General features: G+C 40.1%; 1 protein-coding gene across 1 annotated transcript in view; it reads right to left on the bottom strand.

Annotated features, from left to right (window-relative positions):
- Positions 1-16881, bottom strand: part of LTBP1 (latent transforming growth factor beta binding protein 1) — a 448496-nt gene that overhangs the window by 363091 nt on the left and 68524 nt on the right. Inside the window, exon 3 of the mRNA XM_025354196.1 lies at positions 8447-8744. Coding sequence (XP_025209981.1) covers positions 8447-8744 — 298 coding nt within the window. The remainder of the gene's footprint in view (positions 1-8446; positions 8745-16881) is intronic.

Raw genomic sequence — 16881 nt, 5'->3', positions numbered from 1 at the left:
TTCAAGTCACGACTCTGCTGCGGCCCTGCTGAGTGACTGTGGGCCAGGCATTCAGACACTTGCAGTTATAAAACTTGATGGTTTGTACTGGTTGAAAATTCTGGAAAGTTGGAGGGAAAAGTTGTACCTAATTTTTATTCTCTTTTTCATTATGCTCAAATAATAACTTTCTTTTTTTTTCTTTTGAGATGGCATCTCGCTCTGTTGCCCATGCTGGAGTGCAGTGGCACAATCTCAGCCCACTGCAACCTCCGCCTCCCGGGGTTCAAGCGATTCTCTGGCCTCTGCCACCCGAGTAGCTGGGATTACAGACACACGCCCCCACGCCCAACTTATTTTTGTATTTTTAGTAGAGACAGGGTTTCAACATGTTGGCCAGGCTGGTCTTGCACTCCTGACCTCAGTTGATCCACCCGCCTCAGCCTCCCAAAGTGCTGTGATGACAGGCGTGAGCCATCAAGCCTGGACAAATAATAACTTTCAAAGGCGCAAGTGCCCAGGATAAATTCTATTCAAAGATACTAATATTGATTGAATATTTCTTCTGTGTTTTGGTGAGAGCTAACTCCACTACTCACACTACTCTAGAACTGTATGACCTCTAAGTGAAAAATAAAGTTTGTCTGAATGTCCCTGTTGGCTTTCTACCAGCACTTGAGCCAAACTTGTGTCAAGGTTCATATCAATATTTAATTGAATACTTATGAGTACTAGGAAATTTCAAGCTCATAAACTGGATTTATAGTACCAGTTTCAGTAATTTTCCCAAGAGGCTGGCTGCCTGGTCTTTGCTGTCGCCCTTTTCTTTGTTGACATGCCTTATGTCTGTCACAGGCATTCTAAGTGCAAGGAGCAAGAAGATTCAACACTGCAAGGTCAAGAACATAAGACGCAGAGAAGTAAATATGGTCTGATCAATGAAAAACCCTTACGACATCCAGAGATATGCAAGAAGTGGGTCCCATCATTCACTGCAAGTATCATAAAGAATGGGATGCCACAGCTGAACTACTTACTGGCCTGGGATGGTGATCAGAATGATTAGGTAAAATTTTGCTAATTCCACTCAGTGCCTTTTTGAATTGATTTCCTGGGATATAGCTGGGATTACAGGCACCCACCACCACGCCTGGCAAATTTTTGTATTTTTAGTAGAGACGGGGTTTCACCATGTTGGCCGGGCTGGTCTTGAACTCCTGACCTCATGATCTGCCCACCTCGGCCTCCCAAAGGGCTGGGATTATAGGTGTGAGCCACCGTGCTGGGCCTCTCACATGGTTTTGAGGAGATTAAATGAGACAACACTCAAAAAGTACTCAGAATTGTGTCTGGCACAGAATAATTCGTCATATTAACTATTATTATTACATAGCACCAAAACATTATCCTGATTTCTTGTAATTGTATTAGGGAGCAAACTCTATCCCGACACCTCCCATTTTTAGATACAAACTTTGAGTTTCCACCAGACCCAGGGGTGTGAGCAGAAGTGTGAGGCAGTAACCTCCCCGACTCTGTCCTTGTCTCTCCCACCTCCATGCCATGGTCTACTCTTCCGCAGTCAGTCTCAGGAGGAAAAAATTAAGAAATGCTTGCTTCCAGCTCCTCAACATGCTTCCTCACCTCACCATTTTCCCCATGTGTCTGTTACTCTCAAACAACAAAACAGGTCTGACCAATAGCTAATGATATCATCAAACTTTATGTGGTTTTCATGGATTAGGAAGTCCTTCTCAAACTACTACACTGCTATATGCAGTTGGGCTTGGTGATGATTTCAAAAAGGTTTTCTAGAATTTTCTTTCTCTTTTTTTCTTTTCTTTTTTTTTTTCTGAGACGGAGTCTTGCTGTGTCACCAGACTAGAGTGCAGTGGCGCAATCTCAGTTCCCTGCAACCTCCGCCTCCCAGGTTCAAGCGATTCTCCTGCCTCAGCCTCTCAAGTAGATGGGACTACATGCACGTGCCACCACGTCCAGCTAATTTTTGTATTTTTTTTAGTAGCGAAGGGGTGTCACCATGTCGGCCAGGATGGTCTTGATCTCTTGACCTCATGATCCACCTGCCTAGGCCTCCAAAAATGCTGGGATTACAGGTGTGAGCCACTGTGCCCGGCCTTCTTCTAGAATTTTCACATATACATACCTATACAGCAGTATTATGAGCCAAAAAATGGCCAAAGGGTATAAAATATTAGTTATGCAGGATGAGTAAGTTATGGAGATCTAACAAAGAGCATGGTGACTATAATAAATAATACTACTGTACTGTATACTGGTAATTTGCTAAGAGAGTAGACCTTCAATGTTCTTACCACAAACCAAAAATGGTAACTATGTGAGATGAGAGATATGTTAATTAGCTTGATTGTGGTAATCATTTTACACTGTGTATATATATTAAAACATCATGTATACTGTAAATACATACCATTTTATTTGTCAATTATACCTTAGTCAAGCTGGGCTAAAAAGAGCCAAAAATTGAAAAAAAAATCCAAACATCCATCAAGAGCAGAATAAATAATGAATCGTGGTATATTCACATGATGCGGTAACCACTGGTGGTATAACATAAATGAGCAAGCTATAGTCACACAACTGCATAGATGAATCTCAGACATAATACTGAGTGAAAAAAACACACCGTATTATTTGCATACAGTTCAAACACAGGTGGAACTGACCTCTGCATTAGAAGTTAAGAGAGTAGCTCCCTCTGGTGAGGAGGAAGACGGCAGAATCTAAGAACAAGAGGCTTTGTGGTGCTGGAAATGTTCTATTTAATGTCGATGGCACTTACGTGAACATGATGGCACTTTGGGATCATCACTAGACTGTACACTTTTGATTTTTGTACTTTTCTGTATATAATTTCAATTTAACATCCATCTTTTTAAGTTTAAATAAATGTGTATAACACGATAAAATCAGTGATTGGTTCAAATTTTTAGTTCTCATCCCATCCCCAAGGTGTCATGAATTGAGCGCTGAGCTCCATGGAGTGAGTTCCTTTTGTTCAACTTTCATTCACTGCCTTTTTTTTTCCCACATCATAAAGTCAGGATCAAAACCTTCACCTACCTCATGGACTTGTTGGGCAGACCACATACCATGAGGAATGCAAATACTCTGCAAAATGTTCAGGGCTTTTCAAAGGCAAATACTATTATTCCAAGAGAGAAGGGTACCTCCTGCAATAAAAGCATTCGTGAAACAATCCACAGACAAGGATTTAGACATTATTAACACTTATTTTCTCCAGGCAAAATGCTTAATATATACATACGTTAAGCAAACATTGATTGGGGCCTTTCTGTGTACCTCTGTGGACAAAGAGATGAAAGACTGTGTTGTAAGTGTCATGACAATGGTAAGTACAGGAACGCACAGGAGAAAGCTGGGAGAGAGTTGGTGGGGTTGAGGTGGGGGTTCAATATGGAGCAACGTCCCCTCCTACAGTCTGAGAGATCGTATAAGGAAATCATCCGTTTGAGTACTGATCAATTCCTTGGATCCTTTAATAAGTTCAGACAAGGTCGCAGTAATAACGATCAGTACTGCAACAAGCTTGAACTCTCTCCCCAAAGTGTTTAACTACTGGCATAGCTTTATAATGGGATTTTTTTTTCCCTTTACTCCAAATAAAGGGAATGAGCTTACGTTTTATTGTTACTGTTGTCAATTAGGAGGTGGCATACTTCAAGGAATATCCCAGAAGTTCTTCCATCCTTGGAGATATCATAGCATTAGGTTTTTGAAGACTCAGGACCACACTCGGGACCATAAGAAACTTCATCTTTTTATTACTCTTTATTACAGAAAATTTCACAAATATAAAAAGAATTGTGTAAGAAACCCCTATGTACCCATCATCAAGCTTCAATAATTACTACCTCAAACCAATCTTATTACCTCTATATATCAACCCACTGGATTATTCTGAATAAAATCTCACACATCATATCATTTCATCTGTAAATACTTTAACACGATTCTCCTCCTTATGAACATAACTATAATGCCATCATCACAGCTCCCAAAATCAACAGTTCCTTTATATCATCAAATTTCCAATCAATGTTAGCATGTTCATGCTTGTCCTATAAATCGTCATTGTTATCTTTTTCTTTTATTAGCAGTTTGTTTGAATCAGGACAGAAACATAATCCAAATGCTGTGATTGGTTATTGTGTTTCTTAAGGCTTTTTGAGCTACAAGTCCTCCCTCTATTACTTTTTTATCTATTTTGTGTCTTTTGGGAATTGTTTTGTTGACATCTTAGTCAGTAGCTTGGTTTTCAAGCAACCTTCAGAGCTTTATATTACCTTATATTACCATTAATCTTCATCTTTATCAAGTTCTAATTAAATCATATCCTAAATATGGTCATTTTTAAATATGTCCACGAATTCCTTGATATTTCTCCATTTAAGCAGTGCAGCATACTTCTACTCTCTCCGAGTGAGGACTAGACTTAGCAAGTCACTTCCAATGAGTAGAATAAGGTGAAAGTGAAGATGTGGCATCCTTAAGACCAAGACCATAAAGGCACTGTGGCCTTCTTCTCGCTCTCCCTAATCTAGGATCACTCACTCTGGGAGAAGCTTATGGCCACACTGTGAGGACACTCAGGCTGCTCTACAGAGAGGTCTGCATAGAGAGGAAGTGAAGCTTTCTGCCAACAGCCAGTGCCAGGGCTAAGGCCTCCTGCCAACAACCATGAAAGTGAGCCATCTTGGCAGTGGATTCCCCAGCCCCAATCAAGCCTTCAGATGACTGCCACCCCTGCTGACTGCTTGGCTGCAACTCCTGGATTCCTGACACAGACTGTCAGTCAATAAATGCATGTTATTTTAGGCTGCTAAGTTTTGGGGTGATTTGTTACATAGCCAAAGAAAACTAATATCCCAGGCTACCTAGCCTCACATCATTGCCTGCCCTGGATACATCCTTCTCCTCCAGTTGTATGTATCCGAATTCAACCATCTTCTCACAGACACCTTCTTTAAGGAGCCATCCCTAGACTCCACCGTACTAACACTTCAAAATCTGGAAACAACTGCTCTTTCTTTTGGTTTCCTAAGGAACTTCATTTGTATTTGGTTCTAAATCAAGTTGCCTCAAACCAATTCAGCCAAAGGTAAAACCAATTCATCTTATACCCACCTGCCTAAAATATGTGCTTTTAACACTACAGTTTTACCAAACTAGCTGTTCCTCGAACACCTCAAGCACACTCCTGCCTCAAAGCCTCTGCCTCACCCCCACATATCTGCAGGGTTCATGCTCTTACCACAGGTCTTTGCTGAAATGCCTCTCAGCAGGGTCTTCCTTGGCAGCCTATTTAAAGCTGCCACACCTCTCACTCTTCCCCACCTCACACCAGCCCAGCATGCCCTCTCTACCACTGCAGTTTTATTTTCTCCACAGCAATTATGAGTATCTAATGTGTATTTTAATTATGTCATTTATCAACTGCCTCTCCCTCTCTAAACTGTAAGTTCCAAGAAAGCAGGCATTTTATTTAGTTGCCTAATGTTATATATCCTTAGCTCCAAGAACAGTGCCCTCGTACATAAAATATGCTCCATAAAAACTTGTTGAATAAGTGATCGAGATGATAGCACTTCAGGTGCCACACAAGGAATGTAACACTAAACATTTTGGCATTTTAGACATATTTTATGTATACAGTTGAATACTTTAAGGAGGCTTAATCAATCTCCTTTACTGGTTAAACACAAAACCTGAAATACCCTAACAAAGGCAATCTTAAAGATAACTTAAGGATTCTAACATTTCTCAAAAGTAGCCAAAATGGACCTATCATATGTGATTTCTTGGCCATTTGATTAAACATGACTCACCGTGATTATGTCATAACCTAAATTACTCAAAGGGCTAATTGTGTCCCTTCCTTTGTATAGCTCATTTGTCATTTCAAAATCTCCGTAAGAGCAGGACTGGGTCTTGTACATCTTAATCTTCTCTGCAGTGACCAGATAATGGGGCAATCTATACAGTTTATTAACATCAGGATTGATGGCACCCAAGGCCATCTCTTCTCATCTCTTCTCTTTACTTAAAAGCACACCAGTAGGCACACCCATATACACATGCCTATAACAATGCTATCATAAAAACGCATCTTCATTCTGCAGATGAAATCTCCAAAGCAAACTGCCTAATGACTTTATTTTACCAAAGCTGAGTCAGAGCTGAAACCTTAACCTCCTCTTTGACTCACAACATTCTTGTCTAAATTACACTGCGGGTACCAAAAGGAAGGAAAAAAAATGGACTGTTCCTTTATCTGACAACCGACATATGGTTCTTACTAACAATCCATATATATACATCATACAGGGTCAAATTCTAATAGTGGATGGTGATATTCAAGATGAATAATGTTGCTTGTAAATTACTTTACAGTTTATGTAAGCCATAATGCTAGAAAAAACTAATTGCAATTCACAGTAATATGACTCTTGATCGCCACAGCATAGTTCAACACAGAATTATTTTTTGTTTTTAAGACCTAAAACAACGCTGGAAGGAAGATGTCTAGCTATGATATAATCAAAGCTTTATATCGCTCCAAGAACACATAGTTATATTCATGTTCTGGCACACACAAAAAAAGCACTACTATCCTTTAGAGAAAAAGTTAGCAAACTACAGTTCATGGGCCAAATCCAGCCCACAGCCTGCTTTCATATGGCCCATAAGAATAATTTTTATGTGTTTTAATGGTTGAGAAAAAAATCAAAAAAAGAATAATACTTCATGAACTGTGAAATTTATATGAAATTCAAATTTCAATGTCCATAAAATAAAGTTTTATTAGAACACAGTCACACTCATTAACTCGTACACTGTCTATGGCTGCTTTTGTGCTACAATGGCAGAACTGAGTAGATGCAACAGAAACCGTATGTCCCACAAAGCTAAAAATATTTATTATCTGCCCCTTAACAGAAAATTTTTGCCAACTCCTTCCTTCAGGGCATGGATGCTGAAACCTGACTGCCTCCGTTTAAATTGTAATACTTTCATTTACTAACTGTGGGACCTTGAACAAATTACTTAACCACTCTGTACCTCAGTCTTCTCATCTGTAAAATGGGTTTAATGTTACCTTCCACATAGGGTCCTTGTGAATTGTAAGTGAACAATACACAACAAGCATTTGGAAGAGTACCTGGCATATAGTAAGCACTTAGTAAGTATTAGCTATACCTACCTTTGCTTCTCGTTGAGGGCAGCAGAATGTGTTTTCCAATAGCAAAGTAGCATTTCAAACTAGCCCCTAAATCTAGCTACCACAATAGAACTGAAGTATCATGAGACAAGGAGAAATTACAGAAAAATGAAGAAAAACAGAAAAAAAAGAGGATTGAGGAGGGAATCGGAGGAGAAAAAAAGACCACACTCAGTAGAAACAGTAGGTGGTCTATTCGAAGGGGAAGTAGAAATAAGGATAATTTCATCTATAGTAACAGACTGAATAACTTCTGTGGGCTGACTGGATACTAATCACCATGTGGAAGCTGTCTCTACAGAGGGAAGAAGCATTCTAAATTCCAAGCAAGTGACTTAAAAATGAACTGCTACGCCAAGCCCATTCTTAAGTTGGGAACTTCCTGTATTTTACATTCCTAGACAAATGACAAGTGATAGTTGCAGTACATTCTGCATCTTATTATCCATATAGAATAGCTCATTAAGAGGAGACAATTTGTTTAAGGAGCCGGTGCAGCTGAGTGGCTGCTTGCAATGCAACTCAGAGAACGGAGTAATCTTTCTTCTCTGAGTTCTCATTTTGTTCAGAATAGCACTTACTTCCTAACACTAAGGGGAAAAAAAAAAAAACCTTGTTCCCATAAATAGAAAACAAGCTCATTCACCAAAAATGGACCCACACGGCAACTGGGAGATAAACATGGTGTTAACAGAAGGTACACTTAACCTGCTACTGAGGTTGAGAAATTCTTTGCAAGGACTCCCTTTCATTTGAGTAGTTTCTCTGTGCAAGCTGAGTTCTTACCTTTTCCAGATAACTTTAAAAATAACGCTGTTTGTTTTTTAATTATTTCAAAACTCTATAAAACGGCTCCCCCCTCAAAAACAGAATTTTTAAACTAACAACTTTATCACAAATAACTATCTTTATCATTCCCTTCCAATCTTGATCCCTATAATCCTCACGGTTGCCTTGGGTTGTACTTACGGTAAATTTTCCTGCAGGGGCTAAACACACATATCAAATATTTTTAAGAGACTCCATGTGTAAGCCTAATGTGTAAAGCCTTAAGAAAGGAAAGAAAGACATTACTATCCAAGTGATTTCTGCAAATTGTGCAGGAAAGGGACAGTGATTTAAAGCAATGCATCCAAGAGAGTAATTAAGATGATCCTTAGCTAAACAAAATTTCAAAACACTCACTGAGAATGTATCTGCTGGGGGAGTCCCACTGAAGGCTTCGGCTTGAGGGTCAAGGTCATCTGGGCCACAGGGCTGACTCTTGGTAGAGTGTCTGCCTTCTTAGACGAAGTATGCTTTGCTGCTTGCTCAGGCGGGCCCCAGGAGGAGGCAGCCCCAGGACTCTGCCCTCCAAAGACTGGTGACGAGGTATCCTGGGCAGCTATTGTTTCACAGGCTTTGCCTTTGGTCCCTGGTTTACACACACAGAGTTGAGGCCGGAGACACATCCCTCCATTCTGACATGGTGGAACACAGCTAGCTGCAGAAAGACAACAGAAGGCACAGCTTTGAAGAACACTGTAGACTTCCTAATTTTTCCAAAGGGTTAACAGTAGCATCAGGTTGTTTGTTCTCCAATAAAAAACTACACGAGCACTCATAAGGAGGAAGGGGGGGGGTTGGGTGGAGGAGGGGGAGGAGAGCTAATATTAATGGCTTCCTATGTGACAGGCACAGTTCTAAACATATATAAACAAATTTAATTCCCCAGCAACGTTTTTTGTAGATATTTTATTGTGCCTACTTTACAGATGAAAAAACAGAAACAGAGATTAAGTGATTTGTTAAACGTCACATAATTATTACTAAATAGAAGAGCTGGAATTGGAAACCAAGTGAGCCAGCTCCAAAGCGATCATTCTTAACCACTTTACTGTTATCTGCTTCCCAGAAATGCATCAGAAAATCCGGGAAAAATCATAAGAAAATGCTCTGCCATTATTTTAAAGTTATGCTCTGTGACTTAAATTTAAATATACATTTAACTTAAAATTTAATTTTAAAATTTTTAAGCCTAAATTTTTTGCCAAGACTTGGCAAAAAACAAAAGTCCAGTCCAATCCCCAACCCCAAAAAGTGCTCTCCTACAGACCTCATGTTGTATAGGCTATCAGATCTTTGAGAGACTGTGTCAGAAATTTAGTCCAATCAACTCTTTGACGTATGAGAAAACGAGAAAACCAAGGGCAGAGAGGTTGAGAGTCACCCAAAATACACCTGCTAGTTTGTATAAAAATCCAGTGTGCTATGCACCATCCCTAATTTAATAATGAAAGGCAACCAAAAAGAAACAACTTCTTCATCTCCTATTTGCGAGGATGTATGTATGCTGAATCACCACACTCATGACCAAGCAGAGTTTTAAAGTTATCAGGCCAGGCACAGTGGCTCACGCCTGTAAGTCCATCACTTTAGGAGGTCATGGTGGGAGGATCGCTTGAGCCCAGGAGTTTGAGATTAGCCTGGGCAACACAGTGAGACTCTGTCTCTACCAAAAAATAAAATAAAATACAAATAATTAGCTGGGCATGGTGGCATGCACCTGTAATCCCAGCTACTCAGGAGGCTCCCGAGCCCAGGAGGTCGAGGCTGCAGCGACCATGATCACGGCACTACACTCCAGCCTGAGCAACAGAATGTAACCCAGTCTCAAAAAATTTTAAAAAACAGTTATCAGGGCTGTGGGTCATTGGTAGAGTAAGTAGGTTTTATGATAGGCAAGGTCCCTTAGAAGTTTAGATGCTACTGGCTGGCCACAGTGGCTCATGCCTGTAATCCTAGCACTTTGGGAGGTGGAGCTGGGCAGATCACTTGAGGTCAGTAGTTCGAGACCAGCCTGGTCAAAATGGTGAAACCTCATCTGTACTAAAAATACAAAAATTAGCCAAGTATGCCAAGTATGGTGGCGGGTGCTTGTAATCCCAGTTCTTGGAAGGCTGAGGTAGGAGAATCGCTTGAACCCGAGGGGCAGAGGTTGCAGTGATCCGAAATGGTGTCATGCACTGCAGCCTGGATGACAGAGGGAAACTCTATCTCAAAAAAAAAAAAAGAAAAAAAGAAAAAGAAGTGTAGATGCTACTGACGTAAGTTTTATTATGTAATGTCATAGGTCTATGGCCATGATTCCTTCAGTCCCTTCTTTATTTGTTCAAATACATTTATTATGCTGCCCTGTTGCTGTCACCTCACCTTTTACATAAATTGTTGGTCCTGAGGCAGAACACACTATCAAGTCTCCCATAAAGTTCAATACAAGCTTCAGTCCACAAAACAATTACAAAATAGACAAGCAAAACGAACAACAGGAGACTCACAAAACAATTACAAAATAGACAAGCAAAACGAACAACAGGAGACTCGGTTATGAAGATCCAAAAGACCAAGACCTAAACGCCTTGAAACCTATTGATTTTCTATAAAAGAGAGAAGATACTTTTCCCATCTTTCTACGATATGATGCCTATTCATTACAGCACGTAATGATTTTTCTAAAATGGCCCTTGGGTGTCAGAATACCAAGCTGAGAAATTTTTAAAAAGTTGGGAAGGATTCTTTCAAAAAAAAAAAAATGGAGCCAGTTCCCTAGGTGACCTTGGAGTAAGTCACTTAACCTTGGCCTCTGCACTTGTGTGTGTTTGGGGGTTATGAGGAGGGCAGCAGCGATTTGTTCTAAAATGGTCCCCACAATATGAGAATAAAGGCTGTCCCCACACTGCGCTTCTAGAATTCTAATTCAAAAGCTCTGTGTTTCTAGAATTCGGGATTCTAACGTATCAGAGTTTTCCTGACCAACTGAGCAAACTTTGTTGCTATATCTGAGATGCTGTCCTGGGTCCCTGCTCAGCCATGGTTATTTCTGGAATGTCACAGGAATGGGAATGGGATCCACCCACGAGAACAGAAGTGGCCACAGCAAGGACTGAGCAGGGCTTTCAAAGCTGTGCCTCGGCCTGAGCTCACCACCCAGGCACTTTCATGTGTGCCCTCTCGTCATGCTTTCAATTAGAAACATGTTTCTTTCTAACATCTGAGAATGATTTCCGCTTCTCCTCCCTCCCAAGGTGCACTGCAAATGTCTTTTCTACCAGGAAGGCTGTTTGATGCAAAAGCTGGCACCTAGGTGGAGGCCAAGGACTGACATCCTCCAACATACCACCAAGAATGAGCCGCAAGAACCTGTTTTAAGGAAGACATGGATGGTTAGGAATTTTTTTAACTCTTCAAATTTTTCATGTTGTCAGGTAAGAGGGGTGGGGAGACAGTCATAAAAGATTTAAAAAATGCTTTGAACTTACAAATATTTTCTACTGGAAGAAAAATAAAGAACATGTTATATAATATTATGGCTATATATAATACCACCCTTTGTAGTAAATTTTAAAAGGACAATTAGGAGAACGAAAAGACAATTTTCTCTTCTACCTACCCTACCTAGACTCAGACAGGTACCCCCTAGAGCATGGAGATGAGGAGTGGCTGGCTTGTAATGGAGGAGGACAGATTCCCTAACTCCCAAAAGAAGCCCTTCATCTGACATAAAAAGCAAAACTCATGTCCTTCTATCACGTTTATCAAGACCTTTTTCCTACAATATTTGAACCCATGCAGTAGTGGTTCTTACATGGCAGCAAGCACCAGTGGTTCTCACAGTATGGTATCCAGGCCAGCAGTATCACCTGGGAAAACTTTGAAACTACATATCCTTGGGCTCTCCAAGTCTGCTAAACCTGAAACTGGAGCCCAGCAACCAGTGACTGCCCTCCAGGCGACGTCAATGCACACTCAGGTTTGAGAATCACTGACATACAGCATTTGGAAACTGAGGCCTTCCAGCAGCAAGTTTCTGAGGACTTATATTTTTATACTTGCAAGTTAAGTGTTTTCATGCTATAATTGCTTTTAGGCTATTGAATTTTTGGCTATGATAAAAGTGTTTGTTTTATCCTGCCATTTTTATTGCAAATTTTGGACACATTTTCCATATCCATACGTTTCCAAAAGTCTACACATTTGCCCCCATCTACTTCACGGCCAATGCAAAAATTCATAGCATTTACATGAAAACTGTTATTATAACTAAGGTGTTGGACTAGGTGGAATATTATAAATATTGTCACAGGAGTACCTTTTATTTTTATTTTATTTATTTGTTTATTTATTTATTTGAGACATAGTCTTACTCTGTCACCCAGGCTGGAGTACAATAGCACAATCTCGGCTTACTGCAACTTCCACCTCTCAGGCTCAAGCGATTCTCCTGCCTCAGCCTCCCAAGTAGCTGGGATTACAGGCGTGCATGCCTAGCTAATTTTTTGTATTTTTAATAGAGACAGGGTTTCACCATGTTGGCCAGGCAGGTCTCGAACTCCTGACCTCAGGTGATCTGCCCGCTTCAGCCTCCCAAAGTGCTAGGATTGCAGGCATGAGCCACTGCCCCCAGTCAGCCAGAAGTACTTTTTAATTTTTTCTTTTTCCCCATCAGTTGATCCTGCTTTTTCCTGGCCAGCACTGTGCTGTGGTTCAGCTCGATGAGTGGAGGCTCAGTGGAGGTTACATCAAGATCTTATCAGTGGGTTGGGTGGTGGTTCTCAGGCTCAGCTGCACATTAGAATCACCTGGGGAGCTTTTAAAACACCCAAAACCCAGGCCTAATTCCAAACAGATTAAATCAGAACCTCTGGGAGTATGGGGAGGGCTCTAGGCTTCAGTACTTTTTTAACCCCCCAGGTGACTGAAACGTACAGCCAAGTCTGAAAAGTAGTAGGTTAGGAACAAAATCCTAATCCAGGCTTGCAGACAGACTAGTCTTCTAAAATGCTACTCTTTGAATCATTTTCCACCCTCGCTTCTCACTGGTCTACCCCTGCAGAAGCTCACCCATCCTCTGGGATTCCCACCTCTTTGTCTCCGCACAGAGGGAGCCCTATGCAGGAACACATGCCCCTCAATCCAATGAGCACAGTGAAAACCTCCAGTGCTTCAAGCCGACCCTTCTCCCACCCTTCTCTATGAAGTCTCTCCCAAATGTCCACTGATAGGGTTTGGTATGAGTCTTACCAAAGCTCCTGCTGAATTATAATCCCCCGAGTTGGAGGTGGGGCCTGGTGGGAGGTGACTGGACTATGGGGCAGAGTTCTCATTAATGGGTTAGCACCATCCCATCCATGCTGTTCTCGCAATAGTGAGTGAGTGGGTGATTCTGAGATCTGGTTGTTCAAAAGTGTGTGGCACCTCCCCACCCTCTCTCTTTGTCTGCCTCCGGTCATGTGATGTGCCTTGCTCCCCCTTTGCCTCCTGCCATGATTGGAAGTTTCCTGAGGCCTCCCCAGAAGCACAAGCTGCTATGCTTCCTGTACAGCCTGCAGAACCATGAGCCAGTTAAACCTCTTTTCTTTATAAATTGCCCCGTCTCAGGCATTTCTTTACAGCAGTGTGAGAAGTGACTGATAGACCCACCCACCCCTACCACGACCTTTGTACCATCTGGCTCTTGTCCACTGTCATCATTTGCATTCCACATACTAGTCAACTTCTTACAGTTCTCTCCTATTTGCCAACTAGGTTATAAGCTGTGAGGTCAGTTAAGTGGCTTACACAGAACTTTCTGTAGCCTGGGATAGGAGCCTAAACTTGGTTGACTGACTGATATAAACACAGAGCCACTACTTTCCAAATGATGCTGGGATTTAAGGACGTCTATAAAGGAAAGACGGCCGATGGTCTCTTAATTCATTACATGATAACACCTACACTTCCAGACTTGATTTGCGATTTACTCAATCAAGCAGTCTCCAATCCTTTAAAGCAGATGTTTTTCCATCAAAATTAAATTCAAGTAAACTCTGCAAATACACAAAGTCTGCAGCGACATTTAACCTTATGTTATAGTTACAGATAGAAACAGGTTCAGAAGCCAGATCCAATGTGTTGTAGAAGAACTCTGAAGAGGAGCGACAGTGAAGCAAACTGGTCAAGGTCAAAGAGAAGAGAACATTACAAGGGACATAACACTTAGGAGGTTATTGAAGGCACTTAGGAGATTGAGTCCAGCTGGTGAAACACAGCAAGACCCCCATCTCTTTAAAAAAAAAAAAAAAAAAAAAAAAAAGTGGCCAAAACTGCCCCCAAGACAGTGACGAACTCAGATACTGGGCTTGCAGAAAGCCCATTGACATCAAGATCTAGGTGAGCAGGTTAAGCAACAAAATCCTACTCCATCCTGGCTACCAGGTTGGTCTTCTGAAAATATTTTCATCATTTGAAACAGTCAAAATTGAGTTAATTCTCAATCTGTGCGCCAAGTACTAAAGAGTCTCAGATGTCTTTCACATTTGTATCTACTCCAGTTTGACAAGCTGATCCTAGAGTTCTTTAAAAGTTCAGTGATTGTATTTTTAGGAAGTAACCCATGCCCCGAAGCTCAGCTTCTACTGCTTTTAATTCTAAAAAAGTAACCCTTAGTTATATTTAAAACTTGTCTCAGCCCACACAGTGCAAACAGTGTGACTCTCTGCCCCTTGCCTTTCTCTCCAAACAAGTTGCAGCATGTCTACCGCATGTGTCCTGGGGAGAAATGTGAGTCTAACTGTGTCTTCTGTGATCAGAGACAGCAGGTGAGAAATTGCTTTGCTGTGTGTGTCTTCACAGTAATTCCCAGCTGCCCTTTGAAGTTATTGAATAACACTAAGTGATATCAGATCACAAGAAATATCGCATGAGGTCACACATTTTAGTCTACTCTGTCTGCTTGCTCCTTGTACCAAACCCAAATAAATGCTGTCGTTTCATTGTAAATATCTCTGTGTCAGCCTCCTCCAAAATCCCTAAAGAGAAAAAAAAAATTAGTATAACATCCCAATGCCTTTTCTATCCAGTCTTCTGGAATAATGAAGAATTCCACATAATGCAATTTCCTAAATATGTGAACCATGCCCATCAATCACCAATATATTTAATAAATCTTTACGGGTCTTTCATTCTTATGAAAATCTATTTGAAACCTGTGAGGGATGGGTGTTTGCTTTCATTGTTCTCTCTCTTCCCTCTGAGTCAAGTCATAGAAGCATTCTTTCCACACTATTTTCCTACCCTATTTGCCTTTCTAATCTTACAAGTAACAATTTCACCAACCAGATAGTTGAGCACAGCAAAAATTAAATGGACTACAAGTCACAAAGGCTGGGTACAGAATCTCATGTTTCATTCGGGAGTTTAATGCCTTTACGTCAAGTACACAGCCCCAGAATTCCCAGTTCCCCAAGAGCCGTGTTCTGGAAGCCTGAAGTTTTCTAAACCTAAGCTCAGCAGGAGTGGTTGTTAATCAGGTGATGTAATTTAAAATAGGTGGTCAGCTGGGGCCAAACACACTCTTCCCAATACCGTCAATAGTAGTTGTAAAAGCACTCACAGAATATAAATTAAATCACAAGTCATGTAATACAAAACCACCAGCAGTTTTCCTGGATTGTTTCTGATCTTATTACTGCCACTTGTGATTTTTTTTAATTACAGGCATTCAATGAAAATAAAAGAAAATGTTAAAATATCTATCTATAGTTTAGAGTATATAAGCGTTTAACAGTAATTAAAATAGCAAAAGGGAATAACCCAGAAAAAAATATTTTCTGAAAATGCTATTATATAAAAAAATTAATAAAAGTTGCCTTTAACAAAGGAAGACCAAAATCAAAAAATGAAAAAAAGAAGAGAAATACATAATTAAGACAAAGGGAAATGCAATTAGCAAATAAACTTGTAGGGTAATGTCCAAATTAACAAAGTCCTCAAAAGAAATGAATACTAAAACGAGAAGATACATCATGGCTAATTTTTTAGAAAATATAAATATTAGTACTAAGTGCTGCAAAGGAGGTAAGGAATATGGTACAAGCCTTTTAGAAAGCAGTTGAACAATGTTTCAAATATTTCAGTAGCCTCATTTTTAGAAATTTATTTTAATAATCAAAAAAGGAAATAACTGGGCATACATGTATACAGGTGTCCACAGCAGTGCTATTTGTTCCAAGAAGAAAATGTAATAGAACCATAAAGGTTGAGTAGAATATAGTATTAACAGCAATTCAAAATTAGAACTATAAAGTGATACTACTAGCTTTTAAAGCATTGATAATGTGAATTAAAACACATGTTATTTCATAATTCACTGTCATTCATTCCTTAAGCAACTTCTCTAATAGTATAATTTTACTTTGTGCATTCATGCTAGTATATATGTATCCCAGTACACATTTTTGACAAATCTTGGATGTTAGGGACTGTAAACTATTATGCACATATATTGTTATAACTGATATCTTTAAAGTTCATTCGAAGGAAGACAATACATTTCTAAATAATCTTTAAATTTTTTTAATCCCATCCATCTTATCTTTTTCCATCCAATTGAGCCCCCTCTTAAATGCCTGCATTGTGCCAAGAACTGCAGATAAAAGATGGAGACAAATTTCTTGCTCTCAAGGAGATCAGAGTCCAACAGGAAAGACACGAGTATAGAAAAAGAATCACCATACAGCTACGTGTCATAATAATAAAGGTGTAAAAGGAGGAAAGTGGGGGCCTTAATTGGACAACCGGCAAGTATTTGTGAGTTATTATAT

Source organism: Theropithecus gelada, chromosome 13 (assembly GCF_003255815.1).
Source record: "Theropithecus gelada isolate Dixy chromosome 13, Tgel_1.0, whole genome shotgun sequence".
Classification (NCBI taxonomy): Eukaryota; Metazoa; Chordata; class Mammalia; order Primates; family Cercopithecidae; genus Theropithecus; species Theropithecus gelada.
This window is presented reverse-complemented; position numbering and strand designations above follow the sequence as displayed.